The sequence below is a fragment of the Brienomyrus brachyistius genome, chromosome 21, assembly GCF_023856365.1.
Source record: "Brienomyrus brachyistius isolate T26 chromosome 21, BBRACH_0.4, whole genome shotgun sequence".
Lineage (NCBI taxonomy): Eukaryota > Metazoa > Chordata > Actinopteri > Osteoglossiformes > Mormyridae > Brienomyrus > Brienomyrus brachyistius.
The window spans coordinates 18,384,590-18,410,457 of record NC_064553.1 but is presented as its reverse complement, the minus strand read 5'-3'; the positions used below and the strand labels follow the sequence as shown (position 1 = coordinate 18,410,457).

At 48.8% G+C, this 25,868-nt stretch overlaps 1 protein-coding gene across 2 annotated transcripts in view; it reads right to left on the bottom strand.

Annotated features, from left to right (window-relative positions):
- LOC125716644 (ephrin type-B receptor 1-B) overlaps positions 1 to 25,868 on the bottom strand; it is a 123,350-nt gene that overhangs the window by 80,883 nt on the left and 16,599 nt on the right. For both annotated transcript variants that reach the window (XM_048989199.1, XM_048989200.1), the window contains exon 2: positions 3,180 to 3,244. In XM_048989199.1, the coding sequence (XP_048845156.1) occupies positions 3,180 to 3,244 (65 nt within the window). The remainder of the gene's footprint in view (positions 1 to 3,179; positions 3,245 to 25,868) is intronic.

Below are 25,868 nucleotides of genomic sequence, written 5' to 3'. Positions count from 1 at the left end.
CCAGCTTTGGGGTGTGATGGGCTGTGATCAGTGTCCAGCTTTGGGGTGTGATGGGCTGTGATCAGTGTCCATCTTTGGGGTGTGATGGGCTGTGATCAGTGTCCAGCTTTGGGGTGTGATGGGCTGTGATCAGTGTCCAGCTTTGGGGTGTGATGGGCTATGATCAGTGTCCAGCTTTGGGGTGTGATGGGCTGTGATCAGTGTCCAGCTTTAGGGTACGATGGGTTATAACCCTGCTGTGATATTTTGAGCAGTGGCCTTGTGCTTGTTATTCACCCATTGGCTTCAGCTTTATCATTCAGGCATTACAGATATTTAACTTTTCATGGCCTCAATAGAGGTAAATTAGAAGCGCATGTCCTTATGCAATCACTTATCGTCTCAGAAATCCACATATATCAAGCATCTCTCCCCTGTCTTTTTTCTTCATTCTTACCCGACTCTGGCTACCCAAACAAATTACATACATTCCTCCTGTTAACCTGACCCCACAAAGGCCCAATACAGACAAACACAAAAAGTCAGGTCAAAGGTCACATCACATGACACAACCCCAGCCAATTGAAACATTCCCAATAATAAGGCTACTTAAATTTATGTCCGGTTTAAATCCTGCATGAGTTCGTGTTCGTTATAAGCAGGAACTAACAGCCCCAAAATGACAACCCAAGAGACAGGCTCTAATTCCTTACATTAAATACGAAATGTGCAGCCAAGCACAAGCAAACAGGCAAAACTGCATGTGGGTTAGAAATCTGTGACCATGTGGTTGCTGGTTCTAATCCCACAATGCCCTTAACCCCAAAACTGCTCCAAAGCTCATGGGAGGGTAACACAGGATATTTTAATTCCCATGTGCTTATATAAATGGCAAAATAAATGATCAGTATTATGTCATTCACAGACACAGCAACATACATGCATAGCTTAGTCCCTGGTCAGGCTGCGAAGGTGTGTATGCATGTGAAAAACCCCCTTCCTGCATCGCAGTGTTTTTCAGCTTGTCCTTGTGCGTCCCTGTATATGTATGCATGCTGCATGCTCAGGGGACAGGGCAGGTTGGCAGTGCAGACCAGTTCAGACCATATAAGACAGCATGGCTACAATCGGCAGCCACGCACAAAGATGGGCAATTTTCCTGATACATCCATCCATTTTCCAAACCGCTTATCCTACTGGGTCACGGAGGGTCCGGAGCCTATCCTGGAAGCAATGGGCATGAGGCAGCGAATAACCCAGGATGGGGGGCCAGCCCATCGCAGGGCACACTCACACACCATTCACTCACACATGCACACCTATGGGCAATTTAGTAACTCCAATTAGCCTTAGCATGTTTTTGGACTGTGGAGGGAAACCGGAGAAAACCCCACGACGACATGGGGAGAACATGCAAACTCCACACACATGTAACCCAGGCGGAGACTCGAACCCGGGTCTCAGAGGTGTGAGGCAACAGTGCTAACCACTTTCCCCGCAATTAATGTGTGATGATGTCATGTGCACAAAACGCCTATAGTTGATCATTTACAACCAAAAGACATACAAGCTCCATTCAGACCTCTTTGTTTTAAATGTTGAACACGTTTCTGAGTGAAGCGCTTAAAATGTGTCATTTTTCATTTTTAGGGGTTCAAGCAGCATTAGGTGCTGCCTCCCTATTTTGTTCAATTTAATTGTTTTGAGTTATTTGTATTCGTGGTGCAAAAAAGTACCGTCAATTACAAAATAAAACAAATCTTTGAGGTTGTTATTAATACTTTTTCAGTCAAACGACTTACCTTTATCTGAGTGTTCACATGAGTATTTTTATGACATTTCAGAATATTTGATCTTTCGTTTGTGTTCACATTTGTATTGTGTCTCATTATGCAGTGAAAAATTGGTTCTTCTTGTGAAGGAATTGGCTGATATAGAAGTATGTCAAATATATTTTTGTATTTTCAAAATACAAAATACTGTAGTTTATTTTGATACTTTGCTTGGTGTCTGTATTTTGTAGTGGATATACTAACAAATAGGATGTTTTGTATTAAAATACATTTTGATGTATTTTTGCCCATCTCTAGCCAGGGGCACCCGCCAGCCAGCCCCAAGCCACCCCAGGATCCTCCAAGCTCCTGGAGTCAGGTTCATTCAGAGGAATGGGGGAGTCTGTCAGGCTTCTAAGGGCCTGACTGCATTCCTGAATAATATTACAATGCTGTGTGAAATGCCTCAGTCCACAGCAGTTAGCATGACAGAGCTGTGGCCTGGATGATGACACATGGTAAACTGCTACTTCCTCTGCTTGCTTCACTACCCATCAGTCCTGTTCCAGTCCTCCCATTCAGTAACCCCAGCTTCCTCAGGGACCTACAACCCTCACACACCCAGCTTCAGTGTTTCTATATGTATCCACCAGAGCTCAGCTTCCTTGCAGCCTTAAAACTCCATTACCCATCAGCCCCAATTCTGTCCTCCCACTCTATGATCCCAGCTTTCTCAGTGACTTGCATCCTTCACACTCCCAGCTTCAGTGTTTCTAAATGTATCCACCAGAGTTCAGCTTCCTTGCAGCCTTAAAACTGCATTACCCATCAGCCCCAATTCTGTCCTCACACTCTATGATCCCAGCTTCTTTAGAGACTTGTAGCTCTCACCTCCCCCCAGCTTCAGTCTTTATACAGGTCTCTATCAGGTCTCAGCTTCCTTACAGCCTAACAGTTCCTTACAGTTTTAACTCCATTACCCATCAGCCTCAGCCCACCCTGCAGCCCCGTTACCCCGCACCCTTACTACAGCTGTAGCTTTCCTTTAACCCACAGCTTTACAGTTGCCTGGTGGCTCTATTATGCCGCTAACTCATCAGCGTTCCCCTGCTCAGTTATTCCGCGACATCATCACCGCTTCCATAACTGCGCTTTCATTACTGCTCTGTGGCTCCATTATCTGGCGGCTCCAAGCAAGTCGGGCTTTAAGTCAAAGCAGGTCTATTAAGTTCCTATAAATGAGTGTGAAAAACTAATGGCAATAATAACTGAGCTAGGATGTCAGTGTCTGTGTGGGCATGTGTCGGAGAGAGAGAAAAAACAGGAGAGAGAATGAGTGGGAGAGAAAGGGAGAGACAGAGGGAGAGAGAGTGGCGGAGAGATAGTGAGAGCAGACATCCGTGTCATTTCGGCCTCCTTCCTACTCACCCCCGAAGTGGGATAGGCTGTCCATCCCAGCTCTGCTGTGGCTGTCCTGGTGTCCATCAGTGTCTCTGCAAGGGAGGGGGCAGAGGGAGAGGCAGGCGTGAAACTTCCTTCAGAGATCATGGGTCTGAGTCAGACGCCCCAAAAGCATCCCTCGTGCTGCTGTGAACACGATCCAGATGGCCGACTCACTGCCAACGTCCTGCACGTTCTTCACAAGTGCAAAAAGGCAAAAGACCAACAACCCAGGCAGACTTAGAAGCTGCTACATGAGTCTGACCGTGCATTTAGGTCTCAGTAGACAAATGGCCCCCAAAAAACAGCCCCGTGATTACAAATGGGCACTAAACAAATCATCTCCATTGCCAGGCAGGGTATTTTGATAGTGTTTTAGTGTTCAGCACCTGATAAGTACTTGATAAGTTTTTCAGTGAATAAAAAACTAATGATTCAGTTTCAAGGTGCAGCCCCACCTAAGATCTCCGGGGAGTGATGCAGCTAATTATCTCGCCATTATCATTCTCATTATCCTAAGTGCAGTTAATTATGTATAAACACCATGTGCCATATATGTATTTGTACACATATGCTGGTGGCGAGCTCTGTGGGCCCAGGAAGCCCAGGAGCGCTGGGGAGGCACAGGGAAAAGGCCCCAGCAGCGGTGGTGCCACATGCTGCCAGTACGGCCCCCATCTGAGGGGGCGACCAAAGCGAAAGCGGACAGGCCTACGGCCCGCATCCACGGAAATGACGCCCCCGCCCCTGGCACCGTCCTACTCTTAAACCCTCTGTTGTTCCATCTTGCCCCCAGGCCCAGGTAACTACACGCAGGAGAGGGTTTCCGTTCCCCGAAGTAGTTGCAGCTACTTTTAGGCCGACTATGGGATGCTGCAGAAAGGGTAAGAGATCTCACCAAGAAGACCATATGGATCTCATTATACAACACATAGCAGGGTAATAACAGGCCTGCCTTTTAGCTTCTTGGGCTCAGTTCAATCCTGATTTTTAAGTTTGTTTATCTAATAGATGCTTTTGTCCAACGGTGACATACAAGTGAGGATCAGAGAGCAGGGAGAGACAGTGTTCCTGGAGCAGCTGGGGTGAAAGACCGTACTCAAGGCCCCAACAATGCTTTGACTGCTCTGCCATCTATTGAATTTGAACCCACAACCTTCTGGTAATGAGCACAGATACAGTACCTGACCTACTAAGCTACACACAGTGCCTGTGGTTTTTTTCCCCCCCACATAGTCCATGTGTTATATAAGAGGCACTTTCCAAAGGTAACAAAAATAAAATTAGATTATCGCAAGAATAAATTGCTGTAATGCTATGCTAGGACCGTGGTATAGCGCTGACAAAATCACCTTTTGTTGGCATAATTTTGTTGGAGGAAAAAGCTGCCTGAATGAATTAGCAGGAGGGACTGCAGGCAGATTCAGGGGTGCGTCATTCTGGAAGCTGTGGATGAGGCTGAGGATGAAGCTCAGGATAAAGCTGAAGCTGAGGATGACAATGAGGATGAAGATGAGGATGAGGCTGATGATGAAGCTCAGGATAAAGCTGAGGATGACAATGAGGATGAAGATGAGGATGAGGCTGATGATGCCCCATGGCAAGGTGACGGAGACCATGGAACTGACACTGCCTCTGACACTCTGGCTCTGACACTCTGGCTCTGACACTCTGGCTCTGACACTCTGCCGCTGACACTCTGCCGCTGACACTCTGCCGCTGACACTCTGCCGCTGACACTCTGCCGCTGACACTCTGCCGCTGACACTCTGCTTCCAGCCACCTCCCAGATTACAGGGCAGCACATCAGACCTCACCTCACCCAATATCCCAGAACAAAGCCACCACCTCACAGGCCTCGTGACGCAAGCAGGCGCCCCCAGCCAGGAATGGAACCCCCCCCCAATCATAAGCGCTTCCATGTGCTGCTGCGTTATCGGTTCAAGCTGCATGAGGACTTTGGGAAGATGCACAGTGGTTCCGAATTAAAGGGGACCTCTAGTGTGATGACAGAGCAGACCTGACGCAAAGCACATGAACCCCAGCATCCACAATCCCAAGTCCAATCTGTCATCACAGCCCTGTAGGCACGGCAACAGGGAATGCATCCCCACCCCCCCGGCTCGCCCTCCCTGGGTCGACAGGGTTAAGGCTGGGACTTAGCCAGTGTTGGCAGGCAGTTTCACGAATGGGAAACCACTTCACATATCGACAGGCCCCATACAATAATCGTCAGGCCACATCGGAACATGAGCTTTACCCCCTGGGGGGCGCTGGCATGAGGAAATAAGAACGAGTCTGATCCCCCCCCCCTCACTTACAACCAAGTGGACACCAAACTCCCTCCTGGACACGGAGTCCGGAAACGTGATGGAAGCAGTGGGGGGACTCGCAGGGGCCAGGCAGAGAGTCACTGGAGGCCTGGGAGAGCGTGGAGGAGCAGCAGTGATGTCACAGAGTAACACTGATGAAGGTGTTTGTGACGCCACTGCGATGGAACTACCATTAATGAGCAGAATACCACCACCTTCTACAGGCACACCACTGATAAAATGGACTTAGATACACTATATGGACAAAAGTATTGGGACACACCTCTTAATCATTGAATTCAGGTGTTTCATTCATACCGATTGCCGCAGGTCAAGTACCGAGCCATGCAGTCAGGTTTCCAAACATTTGTAAAAGAATTCAAGCATGGTACTGTCATTGGATGCAATAAGTCATTTTCTGAGATTTATTTCCTGCTAGATATTCCACGGTCAACTATAAGTGCTATTATTCCAAAGTTGGAGCATTTAAGAACAACAGAAACTTAGCTACGAAGTGGGAGCTACGTAAGTAACAGGGTGGGGTCACTGAGTGCTGTGGCATAGAATGTGTAAAAATCGCCAACGCTCTGTTGACTCAATAACTGCAGAATTCCCAACTTCCTCTGGCATTAACCCCAGCACAAAAACTGTGCATGCCACCAATGGACTCTGGAGCAGTGTAAATGTGTTCTGTGGAGTGACAAATCACGCTTCTCTGTCTGGCAGTCTGATGGACAAGTCTGGGTTTGGCAGATACCAGGAGAACGTTACCTGCCTGACTGCATTGTGCCAACTGTAAAAATTTGTGGAGGAGGGATAATGGTATGGGGTTGTTTTTTATGGGTTGGGCTTGGCCCTCTTAGTTCTAGTGAAGAGAACTCTTAAGACATTTTGGACAATTTTATGCTTCTTACTTTATGGGATCTGTTTGGGGAAGGAAGGACCTTTTCTGTTCCAGCATGACTGTGCCCCAGTGCACAAAGTAAGCTCAATAAAGACATGGTTGCGTGGGTTTGATAACTTGACTGACCCACACGGAACCCTGACCTCAACCCCAACAAACACCTTTTGGATGAACTAGAATTGGAGATTGCGAGCCAGGCCTTCACATCCAACATCAGTACATCACAAATGCTCTTCTAAATGAACGGGCAAAAATTGTCACAGACACATTCCAAAATCCTGTGGAAAGCCTTTAGGATGGGATGTCATTAAAGGTCCTGTGGGTGTAAAACCCAGGTGTCCCAAAACTTCTGTCCATATAGTATAAATAATTGATGCCAATTCCAACAGACCACAATTTCAAAGAGAAGCTAACTCCTCATTCAGCTGCTGGAGGCGATGAGGCCTGCCTGGGACGGCAGCTGCCTGGGAATATTTATTACTGAAGGTGCACTTAACACTGACCACAAGCTGCTTTTTCTACTGAAATTAGACTAAATTTTCAAGCATCTTGCCTGAAGCAACAATTGTCTGTGGGGGCGTCGTTACCTACTGGCCTTGTTCTTAGTGATTAACAATTCAGTTAAAACAGCGGAGAGTCCTGGCACACAGCGAGTCCTAGCACTTAGTGAGTCTCAGTGTCCAATGAGTGTCAGAAAACAGAGAGTTCTAGTGTTTAGCAAGCCTCAATATTCAATGAGTCTCAGCACACAAAGAGTTTTAGCACATAGTGAGTGTCTCAGTGTTCAATGAGTCTCAGCACATGAGAAGTTCTAGCACTTGGCGAGTTTCAGTGCTCAGTGAGTCTATGCACACAGTGAGTCCTGGCGCTTAGCAAGTCTTCAATCAAGGCTGGTCCATACTTTTCCACACAATGACAACACTTGTGTATCCACACTACATATGCAGATACAGAAACATTCATAGTTCTCTGGTCAAGCCGCGTACTTTGCACATGTGCACCATGATGAATAATAATAAGAATAACATAAAATATTATTCTGATATTCCCTGCACACGCACCACAGCAGTGAGCTCTGTGTCCATTTCTGTATGTTTTACAGAGAGCCACCTCACGGGGTTGCCAACTTTGGTCAGCTGACTGGCGTGAGATTTTCAAGTTGAGACAAGTCTGCACTCACATTTACATGTATGCGACAGTTTTATAGCCTTGTAAATAGTCTGTGTGGTTTGCAAACTACCCCAATGCTCATCAAAAGCATCTGCGTTGGTGTTTACAGTGAACGATAGCGAACTGATAAGGCAGTGTCCAGAGCCACACGTACGAGTCCGCGGAGACGCACAGTGGAACAGTGGTTACATCAAAAAGAATGTGGATGGAGGAGTATAGACCAGCCTTAAGTCTCCATACACAGCGAGTCCTAGTGCTCAGCAAGTTTTAGTGTATTTTCAGTGAGTTTCAGCACACAGAGAATTCTAGTGCTTAGCAAGTTTCACTGTTCAATGAGTCTTTGACACACAGTGATTTCTTGCGCTTGGCCAGTCTCAGCTGTCAGTGAGTCTCAGTGCTATGTCTCAGAGTCAAAGCACTCCTCTAAGCTAGCTACCATGGCCAAACCGGCAGACTGGGGCGGCTGAGAAGACGGTGACTACATCACACCAACGGCAGCCTGCCGTTTACCATCGCTCGGCGGGACCAACCGAACGGCAACATTTGGCCCCAGGGAGGGGCACACCTCAGCATACGGCGAGCCGAGGGGGGGGTGAGAGAACGCATGCCGCCAATCAGAGGAGTGGCATAGCAGCGGCATGGAGCCGGGGTACTATTCCCAGCTGAAAGCAGGCCAACGTAAGGGGGAGTGACATCCCGTGGGCTGAGAGGCGCTCGATCCTCAGAGGCTGGCGCCCCAGAGCAGACCACCACTCCTCAGATCCCGTGTAAAAGCCCAAACCTGTCTCCCAGTTAAAGCCCATCCTCTCCCCCTAGGTTCTAGTATATTCCCCATCCAAGCCTGTGTATTACCCTATCCAAGCCTGTGTATTACCCTATCCAAGCCTGTGTATTACCCTATCCAAGCCTGTGTATTACCCTATCCAAGCGCACAGTCATCAGAGCATCACCTGGTACATCCACTCAGGGAAGCCCCTGTTCACATATGCAGGGTCTCGCCTGCCTGCTCTGTCAGCAGACTGGACTGCCGCCTCCAGAGTAACAAGGCTGTAACAGCCGCGTTCCTCTTAATTTCGCTTGTTCTCCATTTCTCAAAGGACAGTTTCCTTGTAAATGTCAACAGTTTCAGTCACATTTCATTCTGCACAGGCTGGGCTGTTGGGGGAGGGGGGGGAGTTGAGGGGTGTGTTCTGGAAATATCTTATAGAGTTGCAGGTGCATGATCTGGCCTGTAGAGGACAGGGTAGGCCAGACTAGTGGGGCATGGAGAGGGGTGGTTAAAAAAACATCTCCTTGTAACGCCGTAGGGTTTCTGGTTCAGATCCCGGGAAAGCATCCTTAAGCATGGCACTTCATTTTAATCGCTTCGGTAAAAACCCAAATGAACAGAAGAGCAGAAACTGTCCAGTTCCTTTCAACAGCTGAAAAACAAAGTGTGTGCTATTGCATTAGTCAAAAATATAAATTGTGACCAAAACAAGCAAGACTAACCTTAATCGCTCAGGTAAAAATATTTATCTGAAACTGAAAGCTGTATGGAGTTAAGCCAGGGAGGCTTGCTGGGTAAAATATCTCTTAAGATACTATTTGAAATAGTGACCTACTAGCATCTATGTGGATTTATTTAACTTATTTGGAAGATTTTGTCCAAAGTGATGTAAAGCGAGTTTGTTTGTGGGACACCATCTTCCCTGGAGCGGCTGTGGTTAAGGTCCTTCTCAAGGGCGATCACGCTGTCAGTCATGGGTTTCAAACCCACAACCCGCAGGACATTCTCCACTGAGTTACATGCCACAGACACTGCACAGCAAAGACCCCAGGGAGCCTGTCATCGAATCCAGCCTGTAAAGAATCTGCAAAGTATTTCCCTTGTTGTCTGCATCAGCCCTGAATGCAGCACGCCCTGCACCCCCCCACACTGGTGAACACAAGCCATTGCTGGTTATCCCCAAATCAGGGAACCGCACCCTTCCTGGGGGAGGCACCAGCGATTAAGGAGCTACAACCATTGCTGCAAGCACAGAAGGAGTCCTGCAGGTGCCAGGGGTCCCGGGGAGGGGGGGCCGAACAGGAAATTGGAGAGAAAGACAGAGTGGGAACAAACAGCTGCATGCTTGCTGTAATTAACACGGCCGTCCTGCACCTTTCCAGAAGCTTAAGCACTGAACTACGCGTGACTACAACCTGTGAGGCCAAAACTTACTCACAGGCGGAATCAAACGGCAAAAAACACACACCCACCCACACACACACCACACACACACACACACACACACACACACACACACACACACACGGTGCAGTATGAATTGAAAAGATGCAGATATATTTCTCACAGACTAAAAAGGGTTTGTTACCATCATAATCTAGCTGCCTGAATACATGAACAGCATCTACCTAAAGACAGAACTGCCTTTTAGAGACAAAATCATGACCTCTGATGGACTCCATCCACAGGAAGAAGAGCTCTGATTATATTTTAAAGACAGAAAGTACTATAAGTAAACAGTTCAAAATAATAAAAAAAAAAAAAAAAAAAAACTTTTGCGGGATATTATACCATCCAGGTAAAGGAGCCACACCTTCGGCTGCAGGACACCATCCTCAGAGTCTGTCCATCAGTTCTGCAGCTAGACAGAACCAGTATTAGAACCAGCAGGACCGGTTCTAGGAGCCAAACAGCTAAAAAGCCTCTAGGTCCCAGCACAGGGTAACAGAAGCCTCCACAGCCGTGACCTGGAAGGAGTCCAAATCAGCACAAAATGGATAGTATTATTATTTGAATGCAGAGAGCTAAGCTGTGCCAGCGGGTGGCTGGGGACGGGTCCCGCCCTGTCCCTCACCGAACTGTCGTCCTTTTCTGGACCAGACGCCACGCTGAGGTGTCCTCCACACCCCCGCCGGGCCACTGCGGTCAGAACCAGAGGGTCTGCGAGGTTCGTGACAGACAGCGCTGCCGGCACACCAAGCTGGTCCATCTGGGCCGTGGCGAGGCATGGCGAGGCAGGGTGGGGTGGGGGGGGGGGGGGGGGCGTTTGTGGAGGGAGTTGGACTATGAGCACATCTCCCTGTCTCCTCTCTCCCGCCTCCAGTCTACTGCTCCACCACCGGGAATGGAGAAGAAGCCCCCCACCCTGTTATAACAGACCTCACCCAAGGTCCAGAGGATGATCTTTCATAATATTTACGCTGCCATATGGGTAATTTTTAAATGTCTCCAAAATCGATTATTTTCAGGATTGCTTTTGCACATAACATAACATGCAACACATGTGTATAAATACAGGTCTCACCCCCAGGTACAGACACTGAGATAGGGCATAAGCACAGGGGGATGGTCCTGGCATGCCAGGAAGATGCCAGGAAGATGCCAGGAAGATGCCAGGAAGATGCCAGGAAGAAGGCAGGAAGACGGCAGGAAGACGGCAGGAAGACGGCAGAAAGACGGCAGGGAGGCCTCCTTTCAGTGGCAGGTTAGTGTTCAGTGAAGAACTGACTGCTTAGCTGAGAAAGCGAAGCTCTCACTGCCACCTGGTTATCTGCCGCTGATAATCTCTACCCCCCACCCTCTGGAGCACACCCCACATCTTTCTCTGACATCACCATCCATAGAGCAATGTGCTACCATTAGCGAATTACCATCAGGCCAACAGCAAAAACACTTCTCATGCTCTCACTCAGCCTTGAAGACTAAATAGTACGGGGAGCTACAATCTTGCTCAATCTAGCTTTCAAAACTGGGCCGGAAGTCCCCCAGAGGGTCTTACAGCATGGTCCATCCGTCGAACGCTAAACAGCCTCCCAACGGCTGACAAATGAAGGCATCCCAGCATCTGTCTGCCTGACTGAGACATCACCTGTACTCAGAAACCAGCCCGTGTACGAGGAAAACAAACAACGTAAGCAAACAATGGCACAAAAGGTAGGCGGCAGGTCCGCTTTGACCTGTAGTCACTGGATAAAATCCCACAGTCCCTTTGAGTGGGAAAACCAGTAGCTTGCACTTTAATCCCATCCTGTTCCAGAGTCCTACTCCTGTGGATATTCACTGTTATCTAAGGTTTCGTTGTGGTCTCTCATCCTGTATTAACACTAGGACTACACCCTTAGTGGGCTCACAATAATTAAGCTTAAAACCTTTATGTGGTATTTAGACAAGTATGAGTACAGGAACATTGGAATGCTTCTCTTCACCTGCCCCATCCTGCTCTCCATGAGACGCGAACATCACAGAGTCAACCATCATGCGGCGTCCCAGGAATACGGGGTTAACGGCCCACAGACATGTGACTATTGGGCTGAGGCCGGGCTTAAACCAGCCATCGTCTGATCCCAAGCACAGGGACTTAGCTCACCGAGCCACTTAGCACCCCACTGTATGTCCACCTCAAAACTCAAATGTAGAAGACCTTCCAAAATAGGTGACCCCTCCCTTCCAGAGAATCGCAGGGCACATCATCTATTGTGATGAATAATAACATCCATCATAACACTGAACAGAGACATCCTCATGCAATTTCAGCTCTCTGCAATGTGGAGCGGCGTACTGACTGGGGGAGGAGGGGGGTGGGGGGCAGGGTCTCCCGAAACAGGCCAGGCAACGCTAGGCAGGCGGCTGATCTGACCGCAGATGGACAGAATTTGGTATATGCATGCATTTATTTTCAGCAGTTTCTTCACTGTTTCAGTCCGTAGGGATGAACAGATCCACGATGCATGTTACTGCTGGTATGAAAATATAACTGATGGTGACTGATATTCAACGTGCGAGTCTACCAGGTTTGGAACACCAGACAGACACAATAAGTCTAGATTCCAAAAAATAAAACTACTGTTTTAGGTAAACAACTTCCATCACACAATAAACAAAGCGCGTTATCGTTTGCAAACAGCTTGGATCATTGCGTCTGGAGAGCAAGGGAGACTCTGAGACCTCACGTTTAATCCATCATTAGCAAGAAAGTGGAAGCTTCTTTATTCATGGAGCTAGATGTAATCTAAGGGCTTTCAGCACATCTAAATAGCTGGCAATCTGATCTAATCATAGATAAAACACTGTGGTTGTTCAAACAAAAAAGGAATTCTGCTAGACAGAAAGTAATGTTATTTTTTAAAAAATAAATGGTTTGTTTATTTTCTGTCCCATATTGCGATAGCTATTTCTCCTCAAGGGTAAAGAGGGCCCTGAATGCTATTATTTTCAGCAAACAGCCGGCCAGACAGCTATGGCATCATAACTGCGGTCTCTGGAAGTACCCATACTCCCCAAGTATGAGAATTACAAGCACCCTCATCCCTCCCAGGCAAATAATCCTAAAAACGATGAGTACATACCAAAATGAAGGGCGATTTGATACAAAAAAACAGACTCTGTTCTTATAGGTAATCAAATGTGCAGCTTAAATGTGACATCATTTCAGTGTTTGTGTGCAGTTCTATGGCTGGATGTCTAAAGCAGTCAACGAACATCCGAGAAATCCTCCTAATTAAAAGCACAGCATTATTTCATCCCTTAATTTAACCCTAACCCACAAACTAAGGGTGGGCCGGTGCAGGATTGTTTGCAGCTGAATCAGTTCAACCAAGAAAATTCTCTGTATCTGTATGTGGAATAGGGTTAGGCTTAGTACTGTATGTGGGATAGGCAGGGCTTAGTACTGTATGTGGGATAGGCAGGGCTTAGTACTGTATGTGGGATAGGCAGGGCTTAGTACTGTATGTGGGATAGGCAGGGCTTAGTACTGTATGTGGGATAGGGTTAGGGTTAGTACTGTATGTGGGATAGGCAGGGCTTAGTACTGTATGTGGGATAGGGTTAGGGTTAGTACTGTATGTGGGATAGGCAGGGCTTAGTACTGTATGTGGGATAGACAGGGCTTAGTACTGTATGTGGAATAGACAGGGCTTAGTACTGTATGTGGAATAGACAGGGCTTAGTACTGTATGTGGAATAGACAGGGGTTAGTACTGTATGTGGGATAGGGTTAGGGTTAGTACTGTATGTGGGATAGGCAGGGCTTAGTACTGTATGTGGGATAGACAGGGCTTAGTACTGTATGTGGAATAGACAGGGCTTAGTACTGTATGTGGAATAGACAGGGCTTAGTACTGTATGTGGGGATTGTTTAAGCATGATGGTCGTGATTTTTTGTGTTTCCCATATAAAAAATCTTGTGACAATACATATGACACTTGTTTTATAAGCTGAGTATATTGTATGCACCAAGAATATATATGTCTACATAAAGACTGTGTATGTAAACATGACCGCCAGTATCCATCCATCCATCCATCCATTTTCCAAACCGCTTATCCTACTGGGTCGCGGGGGGTCCGGAGCCTATCCCGGAAGCTATGGGCACGAGGCAAGGATCAACCCAGGATGGGGGGCCAGCCCATCGCAGGGCACACTCACACACCATTCACTCACACATGCACACTTACGGGCAATTTAGCAACTCCAATTAGCCTCAGCATGTTTTTGGACTGTGGGGGGAAACCAGAGTACCCGGAGGAAACCCCACGACTCCACACACGTGACCCAGGCGGAGGCTCGAACCCGGGCCCCAGAGGTGTGAAGGGACAGTGCTAACCACTGCACCACCATGGCACCCCCACCGCCAGTAACATCATGTACAATTATTATATCATATATGTATGAATCATATATTAAAGGGGCTATAAGCGTACATGCCAAGTATTATACTTATAAGAAGTATAATATTTCTCTGTTTGGGTGAAGACGGTGTTTTAAAAAGTATGCAAAGTAAATGTGCAAGTAGGCTTGGGTGGTGTTACAGTAATACAGTACAGTGTAGTATGTTTTTGAAATCTTACATTTTTTATGGTGGCAGACCCCAAAGCACCACTTGGTGCATTTTATTATGAATATTTCAAAATACCAGAACAGCCGTGCTTTTGAATAGACCTCCAAAATATCACATGTCTGCATGGTATGACGATATGAAAAATTAGATACTGCCCAAGCCTACATGCATCTAAGGCAATGTGATTGGGCAAAGTAAGCAAGCACAACAAACCAGGAGATTTTAAAACACATACAATAAAACACACGACAGACAGGTAATGCAGCCTTTTTTCATTTAGTGCAGGTCAAAAGATCGCTCAGGGATGTGTGCAAGACATGAGAGACTGGTGTTGTGCAAGAGAACCGTGTAGTTAATAGTTAAATGGGAGGGAAAATGGGTGTAACCAGCCAATGAGCATCGCTGCATCCCTTTGGTTACCTTAAATGATTTCTGTTGTGATCTGGCGCTATATACAAAATAAAATTGAATAAAACTAACCTGACCATCAAGGGGGGGGGGGGGGAGGTGCCGTTGGGGGGAGGCGGGGCGCCCCCTTAATAAAATGGTAGGGGAAACACTGTAAGTCATTATAAGTATTGTTGATATATTTTGTGCTTAAGCATTGAAAAAAATGTTCACATTAGTTGTTCATGGTCAACTCATAAATAGCCATCCATCCCTCCATCCATCCCTCCATCCATACATTTATTTATCTTCTCTGGGGTCAGGTCGTGGTGACAGCAGTCTAAGCAGGGATGCCTCCCTCTCACCAGCCTCCTCATCCAGCTCCTCCGGGGGAATACCAAGGCGTTCCCAGGCCAACCGAGAGATATAATCTCTCCAGCGTGTCCTGGGTCTGCACCGGGGCCTCCATCTGGTTTGACATGCCCCAAATGGCGAATGTCAAATTAGTGAATCTGAAGGTGTGATTGTATTTGTACCAGATACTATCCAGCAAATATTCAGCACACGCCCCACACCACAAAACCTCTCTCTAAGGAGGCCTGCCTGGCATTTAGCCCTTTAAACAGACAACTGACAGCAGGCCAGAGGATCCTCTATGTATCCCTCCTTCCCCCCCAACGCGACACTGGGACCTCCTTCCCCTCCCTCAAACGTGACACTAGTACCTCCTTACCCCCCAAAGACGTGACAGTGGTACCTCCTTACCCCCCTAAGACGCGACACTGGTACCTCCTTACCCCCCCTAAGACACGACACTGGTACCTCCTTACCCCCCCCCAAGACGTGACACTGGTACCTCCTTACCCCCCCTAAGACGTGACACTGGTACCCTCCTTACCCCCCCAAGACGTGACACAGGTACCTCCTTACCCCCCCAAGACGTGACACAGGTACCTCCTTCCCCTCCTTCAAACGTGACACTAGTACCTCCTTACCCCCCAAAGACGTGACAGTGGTACCTCCTTACCCCCCTAAGGCGCGACACTGGTACCTCCTTACCCCCCCTAAAACACGACACTGGTACCTCCTTACCCCCCCAAGACGTGACAGTGGTACCTCCTTACCCCCCCCCCCCCCAAGACGTGACACTGGTACCTCCTTACCCCCTCCCCCCCAAGACGTGACACTGGTACCATCCTTACCCCCCCTAAGACACGACAGTGGTACCTCCTTACCCCCCCTAAGACGCGACAGTGGTACCTCCTTACCCCCCCCTAAGACGCGACAGTGGTACCTCCTTACCCCCCTAAGACGTGACACTGGTACCTCCTTACCCCCCCAACGCGACACTGGGACCTCCTTCCCCTCCCTCAAACATGACACTAGTACCTCCTTACCCCCCAAAGACGTGACAGTGGTACCTCCTTACCCCCCTAAGGCGCGACACTGGTACCTCCTTACCCCCCCTAAGACACGACACTGGTACCTCCTTACCCCCCCAAGACGTGACAGTGGTACCTCCTTACCCCCCCCCCCCCCCAAGACGTGACACTGGTACCTCCTTACCCCCCCCCTCCCCCCCAAGACGTGACACTGGTACCTCCTTACCCCCCCCTAAGACACGACAGTGGTACCTCCTTACCCCCCCTAAGACGCGACAGTGGTACCTCCTTACCCCCCCCCAAGACGCGACAGTGGTACCTCCTTACCCCCCCAAGACGTGACACTGGTACCTCCTTCCCCTCCCTATAACGTGACACAGGTACCTCCTTACCCCCCCCAAGACGTGACACTGGTACCTCCTTACCCCCCCCCCCTCCCCCCCAAGACGTGACAGTGGTACCTCCTTATCCCCCCAAGACGTGACACTGGTACCTCCTTACCCCCCCTAAGACACGACAGTGGTACCTCCTTACCCCCCCTAAGACGCGACAGTGGTACCTCCTTACCCCCCCCCCTAAGACGCGACAGTGGTACCTCCTTACCCCCCCCCCCAAGACGCGACAGTGGTACCTCCTTACCCCCCCCAAGACGCGACAGTGGTACCTCCTTACCCCCCCCAAGACGCGACAGTGGTACCTCCTTACCCCCCCCAAGACGCGACAGTGGTACCTCCCTACCCCCCCCCTAAGACGCGACAGTGGTACCTCCCTACCCCCCCCCTAAGACGCGACAGTGGTACCTCCCTACCCCCCCCCTAAGACGCGACAGTGGTACCTCCCTACCCCCCCCCTAAGACGCGACAGTGGTACCTCCTTACCCCCCCTAAGACGCGACAGTGGTACCTCCTTACCCCCCCCTAAGACGTGACAGTGGTACCTCCTTACCCCCCCCCTAAGACGCGACAGTGGTACCTCCTTACCCCCCCCTAAGACGTGACAGTGGTACCTCCTTACCCCTACCTCTGTGAAAGATGTGCAGGTGCCTGTATCCCTGATGGTGTCATTTGTTACAAAATATGAGCAGGACAATCCAAAATCACTTCCAGAAGGGACCAGCGCTCAAGTAATTGGCAGGGGCATGTGGATGGGGGGGGGGAGGTCTGTGGGCTGCCAGACAATATCCACATGGGCGTTTAAGTGTTAGGCAGAGCAGAAATCGCACTGGTTTTTATGTTTGTATAAATGGGCTCTTAAGAGCTCTCTTGTGATTTTTAACAGCATAACACACCTAAAAAATACTTCTCTCATCTTCGTTAGAAATCCCCTCAGAATAGGTGAAAATGTGGCCCTCTGAAAATAGAGCAGATTACGAAACAGCAACATTAACCCCTTCTGCTACTGTCCCTGTAGCCACATGGGGGAGGGGGGGGTCACACTTACACAAAACACTGTGCTTTTCTCCCAAAACCAAGGCCCATAAGAGCAGCCTGGAAGCCCAAGATCCAGAACAAGACACATTCCACCCATTTGGCACAGCAGTGCAGGGCCCAGTGAGCCGGGGAACACACAGTGTAGCACAGGCCCTGCACACCAGAACACACCACGGGTAATTCAGGGGAAATAATTCACACACTGGGTTATGCCTCGAGCAAAGCCCTTAACCTTGAAAAATGCTGCAGGGCTGCTGGATAAATGGGTGACCTTGAGCTGTAACCCCAAGCTTTGCTCTCACCTGTCAGTATGTCCATGAGTCTCATGGAGAGCTAGACAGGATTTCCTATGTAACTCTACTCGTACTTGAACAATAGCAAGTAACAATGTTTTTACTGTGGAAGACACCCACCAAACACAGGGACAATATGCAACCATCAAATACAAAGAGCAGGGGCGGGGCTCTAACCGCCCCCACATCCACATGCAGGGCAGGGGCGGGGCTCTAACTGTGCCCACATCCACGTTCAGGGCAGGCGCTGGGCTCTAACAACCCACTCAGCCACATAAGGGCAGGGGCGGGGCTCTAAGTACCCACTCAGCCACACACAGGGCAGGGACGGGGCTCTAACTACCCTCTCAGCCACATAAGGGCAGGGGCGGGGCTCTAACTACCCACTCAGCCATACACAGGGCAGGGGCGGGGCTCTAACTACCCACTCAGCCACACATGGCAGGGACGGGGCTCTAACCGCCCCCCATCCACACACAGGGCAGGGGCGGGGCTCTAACAACCCACTCAGCCACACACAGGGCAGGGGCGGGGCTCTAACTATCCACTCAGCCACACACAGGGCAGGGGCGGGGCTCTAACCGCCCCCCATCCACACACAGGGCAGGGGCGGGGCTCTAACAACCCACTCAGCCACACACAGGGCAGGGGCGGGGCTCTAACCGCCCCCCATCCACACACAGGGCAGGGGCGGGGCTCTAACTGTGCCCACATCCACACACAGGGCAGGGGCGGGGCTCATACTACTCACATCTCCTCACATGACAGAATGTGTGGTTTATTTTCTTAACCATTAACAATGTATCTAGCAAAGGGGCAAGGTGGGATAAGAGCCCCGGTGGAGGTACAGCGCAGCCATTTTAGCAATTAGCCATCAGTCAGAGAATCAGGCTGAGAGGGGTCTCCGCAGGTATCTGGCGGTCAGCCCAAACTGTGGGTGGAGACTGTGAGATTTCCTGGATGCAGCATGCCGTGCTAATTGCCTTGAGGTGCACCTGCCCCAGCTCTCTGGGCTCCACTGTAGATCCGCTTGTTTCCCCCTTATATTTCATCCACTGATATCTTTTCTCTTGAACAAATTCCTGATGTCGGCAAATGGTTCACAGAAAAGAGAAAAACTGCACTATGCAGAGTGCCTTCTGAAAGCATTCAGAGCTCTCCAGCCTTTTCCAAACTTCATTTTAAGACTTTCAAAATGGACCGAACTGATTATTTTTGCCATCAAACACACAATACTGCAAAATTACAAAGTGGAAACACGTTTTTATTTATTCAGCAGACGCTTGAAGCCAAAGAGCAGGGTCAGGCCGTCCCTGAAGCTATTGCGGTTAAGGCCTTGCTCAACGGCCCAATGGTAAAATCACTTTGCTGAGCAGGGGATTTGAACTGGCGACCTTCCGATCATTCAGCACAGAGCCATACACCATCATTTTTGCACATTAATTAAAAACATCCATCCATATTCAAACTGGCTACCCTGCTCAGGGTCACAGGCTAATTAAAAAGAAAAAAATCTTAATTTGCATACATTTCCAGACCCTTCACTGGGGCAGTCCACATTGGGTTCAGATGCTGAGATGCAGTGATCTTGCAATTACTTGATTCTACTATACTGGTTTCAAAATCACAGAAGGCCAAGGGGAAAGAGTTAAAATTAAACTATGAGAGCCCACAACATAATACAGTCTGCAATACAGAAAGACTGGTGGCTGTAAGGTAGTCCCACAGTGTACCAAATGAAGGGTCTGAATACTTAAGTGATGGAAGATTATAAATTTATTAAAGAATTACATCTGTAAAGCTTCCTAAAGTATATTTTCACATTACGGGTATTGTGTCAATTTATGGCAGAGTATTAATTCAATCCATTCTGAAAGCGGAAAACGTGAAATAGTCCGAAGCACTTTATGAGTGTAAATCTTACTGATTCACCCCACTGGCAGTTTCTCTAGTATTCTCTTACCAGGTGTACAGCTGGAGATCCACGGTACAGTTTGCATTAGCTGTCCGAACCGCCAGGCTCTCCGGAGGACATTGTGTTCACATCGATAATGGAGGTGAGGGCAGAGCAGTACAAGCTCAGCCAGCGAGACGGCTGGCCGCACCTTTCTAACTCTGCCTGCCCTCACAAAACCCCCCTTCCTTCCCCAGTGAACCAAAAACAATTAGTAATATTATACTTCATGCTTCTCCTAACTCTGTGGGCCAAAGTAATATCCGTACATAGGAAGGATGAGCAGAAACACACAGGAGAGATCCAGGGACCGGCAGCAGATGGCACTGACAGACACACATAATTACACACTCATACTCCTGTGTGTTAGCGCGTATGTATTTTTAACATTCTTTTCTATTTTTGGTTGAACTTAATGTATTTATTAGGAATGAACGACTCGGGAGCCACACGCTAGTCGAGCACGCGAACGCTAACAGATGCGTGCAGGGGAACAGACCTGCAATCGCTACCAGTGAAGGCAGGAGCTCCGTTTCAGAGGAGCACAGTGTTAGCGACAGCCCGACGGCACTCTTCAGTCAGACTGAATGCGGTGCACGGCGATTCCCAGCCGCTCTCTACACACTAACGACCGCAGCTAGACAGACGTCTCTCCCCTGTGACAAAACGCCCCGGGTTCCCACAGAGTCGCATGCTTGTGGCATGTCTGCAGATGCTAACCCAAAGCGAGCACACTAACAGGAGCGCAGAGGATAGACGCAGGCTAGGTATTTTTAGACAAGCATGCACCCAGGACTATCCTGAGATCCAACTGTTACTACTAGGAGTCTTTATGCAAGATCACATGTCAGGCAGTTACAAATAGAACCGCAGTTCTGGATTCATACTGAAGCAGGGAGCCAACCGGGTGGCAGACATGTTAACACCGGAGCGTGAATAAAGGAGCCAGGCTGGGTGAGACGGCGCTCAGCGAGCGGATTTCCCTCGGTGACAGCTCGGTGGCACCTTGCCGGCAATCTCAGCCGTGACGTGCCACCTGTCAGGGAGAGGTTATTAAGAGGCACAACGAGGCTGGGAAAGCAGGTCGGATTAGAGCCGCAGACCCCGAATGTTAGGGTCGCCTTAGTGGAACAACGCCGGGTTGCTGGCTCAGTAGATCTGGGGGGGGGGGGGTTAAGGGGGGTGGAGAGATATTCCGACGACACATGATGCCCAGCTAACAGAGAGAACACCAAGCTGGCTCCTGAGAAAAAGCAGGCCGGGGCCTCATTTTAGACGCCCCCCACCACTCTGCACCGGAAACATGCTGGTGGTCAGGGTGTGAGTGGTTGACAAGCAGGCTTCCCTCCCTGCACAGGACACTCAGTAGATCCAACAATCAAAAGTCGCACTTTGGAGGCTCTGTCGCTACCCTCAGACAGGCCTCCCAAACCGACATCCCATCTCCCCCCAAACCAGCACCGTCAGAAACCATCCCACATGGGGATAAGCCCACGTTGTATCATTCTGAAGGATTTCAGTAACTTCTAAGCACATTAAAGCGTAACGCGACCTGCGAATGATCATAAAAATAACTCTGAAGCAGATTCAGTGCACACATTTCATCATGCATTACTTTTTAATGAGGTAAGAGCCCTACATTGTTCGACTCCCTGTAGCTGATGTACTTTTTATTATGTGCGAAAACAGACTCGCCCATTAGCACCCGGTAGACTGCATGAGGTCATACACGACCCAAGACAGGAAGATGGCTGCTGTTCTCTGCTTATCTTTCCATTAAAGCCAACAAAGCCTCCCGTCATCGGGACATAATTGCCTCGCTGACTGTCATCATGCCCTCATTGTCCCGCTTTTGCATAAGTGAAGGCTTTTCTCCATAGGGTCTCAATACTGGTCTCCCAATCAAAATGACCTTAATCCAATGGCGCGCAAGGAATCAGAGAGTAGTTTCATAACTCTGCTCCTTATCAGGTATATGGTCATTTTTAAAAGGATTTCTCATGTAAAACAGATGAACTATTAACCAAATACACCATATAAATTATCAATAAACATGAGATCTCAGCCTAGAGGCGTGCCCAGACCTAGTCCTCCGTGTCTAACATGTGAAATGCCTTACAGACATCATTAAGTACAGCCAGCCTGACAGGTCTCATTTCAGCATTCTTGGCTTCCAACACCGACCCAGAAGAGACGCTCGCTGCACCAAAGCCCGTGTCCCTGGCTCTGCTCGCGCCTGCACTCCGGAGTAGGGATGTGCAGATATCTCCAAATAGATCTATTTTCAGATCAACTATAGCTTATTTAAGTCCAGGGCCAGGAGTATAAGAGGAACACTACCTGTTCGCCATGAATAGAAATTGCACCATGATTTATTCCACGCTACATGAAGCAGATGTTATGCAAAACTAAGCAGGGTTATGCGTGTTTTAAAAAGGTATTTCAGTGTCTATTCCTACCCATAACTTAAAACATAAGCTTTTTTTGAGTAATGAACTGTACCAGCAAACTGCCAACCCCAGACTGCACGCCAGTCACAGAGGGATCCTGGTTTTATACCAGACCGGTTCTTGTGCAGGGTGAGCTCCACCTGAACCAGATGGGTCCGGAGGCACGTGCTGCCAGGTTAAGTCTTGGTGGCTGTGAGCCGCGGCGGTGCACGCCTGTGTGGGCTGTTAGCCCTGTGCGAGTAAGCGAGGGTGACAGATTTTAGCAGGCCGCATTAGCATGCTTCAGCAAACACGCTTGACTTCCTGATGGCCAAACCTGCTACTCCATGCCCCAGACTTCACTGGTGTCTGCTGCTCCTTGCCAAGGAAATGAGGATGGGAGAGTCACTCAACCTGTAAGCTGCTCAACGTGCGTCTCCTAGAAAGAGTCTGGCTGTCCCACACTGGGGAATCACATGGTTTTCATCCTGTAGAACCCGGGTTCTCCAGTAGGGGCATCACACCGGGACTGCAGTCAGTCTACCCTCACCTGCACTCAGCAGCTGCTTCTGCACGATGCTCTAATGTGAACAGCACATGTGATCAGCAGAGACCAGAAATTCGGGCTGAATTCCTGCCCTCTCCATGCAGGAAATGAGCCTCTGTTTTCACAAATCACTTCACATAATGGATCAATTTATTAGCGTGAAGTGTCTTGAGTCGAGCCTAATTAGTGACAAGCTTTCGTCAGGAGGGACAGGAGCAGCTGCTTGGGTTTTTAAAGGTCTGGGTGCAAAATACAGAAAATAGCAGGACAGAAGCAGGCCGATATCCTGCAAGGAGAAGAGAAGATGTATTTTCCATTCAATCAACATGACTTGATTAGTTGGAAAAATATTTGAGGAACCTTGATGAATCCAACCCAGTCCTGGTTATTATACAAGTAATGGCTGATTTCTGGCATTAACCATAGTTTCAATGGCAAACACACGCCCCTTTCACCCAGCCATTAGGCACGAGCGTGGTGAATCGCACTAGACCCCAAGCAACGAGGGCATGCAAAGAGAGGAGAAAAGGGACACTGAGTCATCTCCAGACAGCCCTCCTTGTCCACACACCCCCCCCCCGCCCCCCACGGGTGAGGGGGAGGGAAATGATTTTAATAGCTTTCCAATGCTGCTGTGCCTCTCCGTCTGCCCCCCATTTCCAAAAGCGGCCTTTCTCCTGAACTTGACGGAAATTGCTTCTCGGGGAAGCAGAGCGCAGGCTTTCGGCTGCCTCTTCCGCTCGCTTAGCACGGACTGAGGGGCGGCTGGGCGAGGCCACCCTGTTCCTGGCCTGGAGAGGCGATCGCTTAGGGACGTGGGTGTAATTGCCCCATTCTGCAGTAATCCTTCGGGGGATGTAGGTGAGGGAACCAATCTCTTACTGATGGAAAAGGGGATGGGGCCAAAAATGAACGTAAGCAGCCCAGCCGCACGGCCCTGTTAGCTAAACTGGCGCTAGAGGCCCAGACAGCAGCATGTCTCCTCTCATCGGGCTGATCCACCGGTGGCTGCACCCTCCCGCACCCCTTTTGTCTCTCATTTCTGCGGCTTCCAGGCTCACCTGGCCTGGGGGGGGGGGGGGGTAGTGCTGGAAACCCTACACATTTACTTCAGGATGATGCAGACCTGTACCAAACAACTTACTGTATAAGCTGTGACAGTTCCAGCCAAATCGGGGCAGAAGTTTGGAAAGAGTGTCAAGGCCGTGAACCACAGAACACCAGACAAAACAATGGGTAACATATGCCTGGAAGCTATCGGACAACTGCATCAAAAATGTGCTAATTTAGCCATTAAAGGCAGCATTGTACATACATCCATAATTCTCCTGGCACTTTAAAGGTGTGACATCGTTAGCCCAGTTTTATTCCACTGACACTTTGGAAAAACATCCACGTTACTCCACTAGGCCCCCCTGCAAGCAGGCCAGAGCTGTTCTGCTCAAATTCAAAAATGAAAACGGATGAAAAAAGATGCATTTCAAAGAGAGAAGAAAGGCAAAGGCCAGATATTCTGCAAACAGCATGTTATTACTGATCCTGCCTCTGATAAGCTCGGCCTCACAGCAGACCTGCTCACCGGGGAAGGACCGAGGCTGGAACGCCTCGCATAACTTGGGACACTGAATGCCATTTCAAATTTAAAAATCAATAAACACCCCAGCTACCATCGTTCAAGATTCTTTGATGGCACCTCGGACATACAAGCAGTCGATCACACAGATGCCGACGCGTCTGTCAAGTTAATTGATTCCCCACTTAACACTCGAGCTTGTTTTCATCCACCCATCTGTTTTCAATAAGTAGTTTTCCAATCAGGATCGCTAATTAGATGGCATGATGCAGCCTACAGCTACGATGGGGCAAACAAGCAGAAACACCTTTGTTTGTATGGTTGGGCAGTCAAAGGGTTGCATATTTACAAGAGCCACACCTCTTTGGACCAAGGGAGAGTAGTGAAGAAGCCAGAGAAGAGAAGTGCAAACTGGACACTAAAAGATCAAGCTTGCTGCGCTTAGGCCTGCGGGTGTGAGGTGAAGCTGCGGCCAGCCAAGCCACCTTCCTCAAATAAGTGTGATGACAGCAAAGCGCTAAAGGACCGAGAAACGCATTTTTTGGAAATCTCACAGTTTTCTCAGTCGCTCTTGTCTAGCCAGAGAACTCCAGGGAAGCAAATACATAAAATTTCTGCCATTTAAAACTTGTGAAAAGGTCAGTAAAGGACATGAATCCACCCCCACCCTCCTTTGCTAATTTAGTTCCTTCTTCCCCCAAGTGCAGCCTTCAGAGTTCTATCCATCCACACGGACATGGAAAGTGCATACATGTGGAAAGAGACCATGTTTGATTGACAACCATAAGGTCCCACCCTGCACATATGGGGTGATTACTGTAATTCACTTATGTAGGTGGGGGGAAAAAATCTAAACTTTGATGTGAGCCAAGTGCGGAGATGAGGACAGAGGGAATTCATTAGCCTGGACCATGCGGCCTCAATGGTGGGAAGGTTCTTTCATCCCTCCTAACTCCTGCACTTTGATGAGCTTCGAACATGAATGGAAACGTTGGTAGCACATAAACTCAGTATGGCTAAAGATCTATTTGAGGTCTTTGAGAGCATGTTGAAAGGAAAGGGGGGTAAAGATTTGTGGAAATACTCATCGGTTCTCTCTGACTTTCGCGGGACTGTTTCACATGCAGTGTTACCTTTACACTCAAACAAACTGCTACACAGACTTTTGCTTTCTTTGCATTCTTGAAAATAGGGGTGTAACGATGCATAAATGCATTGTAATGAATCGATTATTCAATTCAATGGAATCGAACTTCAATGTCTGAATCGGTTGTAATCAATATTGGGGGCAAAACTGTTATTAAACTGCCGGATTCACAGGCTGCAGGGAAATGCGCAAGCAGCTCCAGCACACAAATTTCCGAAATGTAGGATAGGAGAGCAGGGATCAGCAGTATCCGTAATGGAAGCCCTACCTGGCCGACCAGTAATGAGATTTCTAAGGAGTAGCCAACACGACTGCGCTTTTA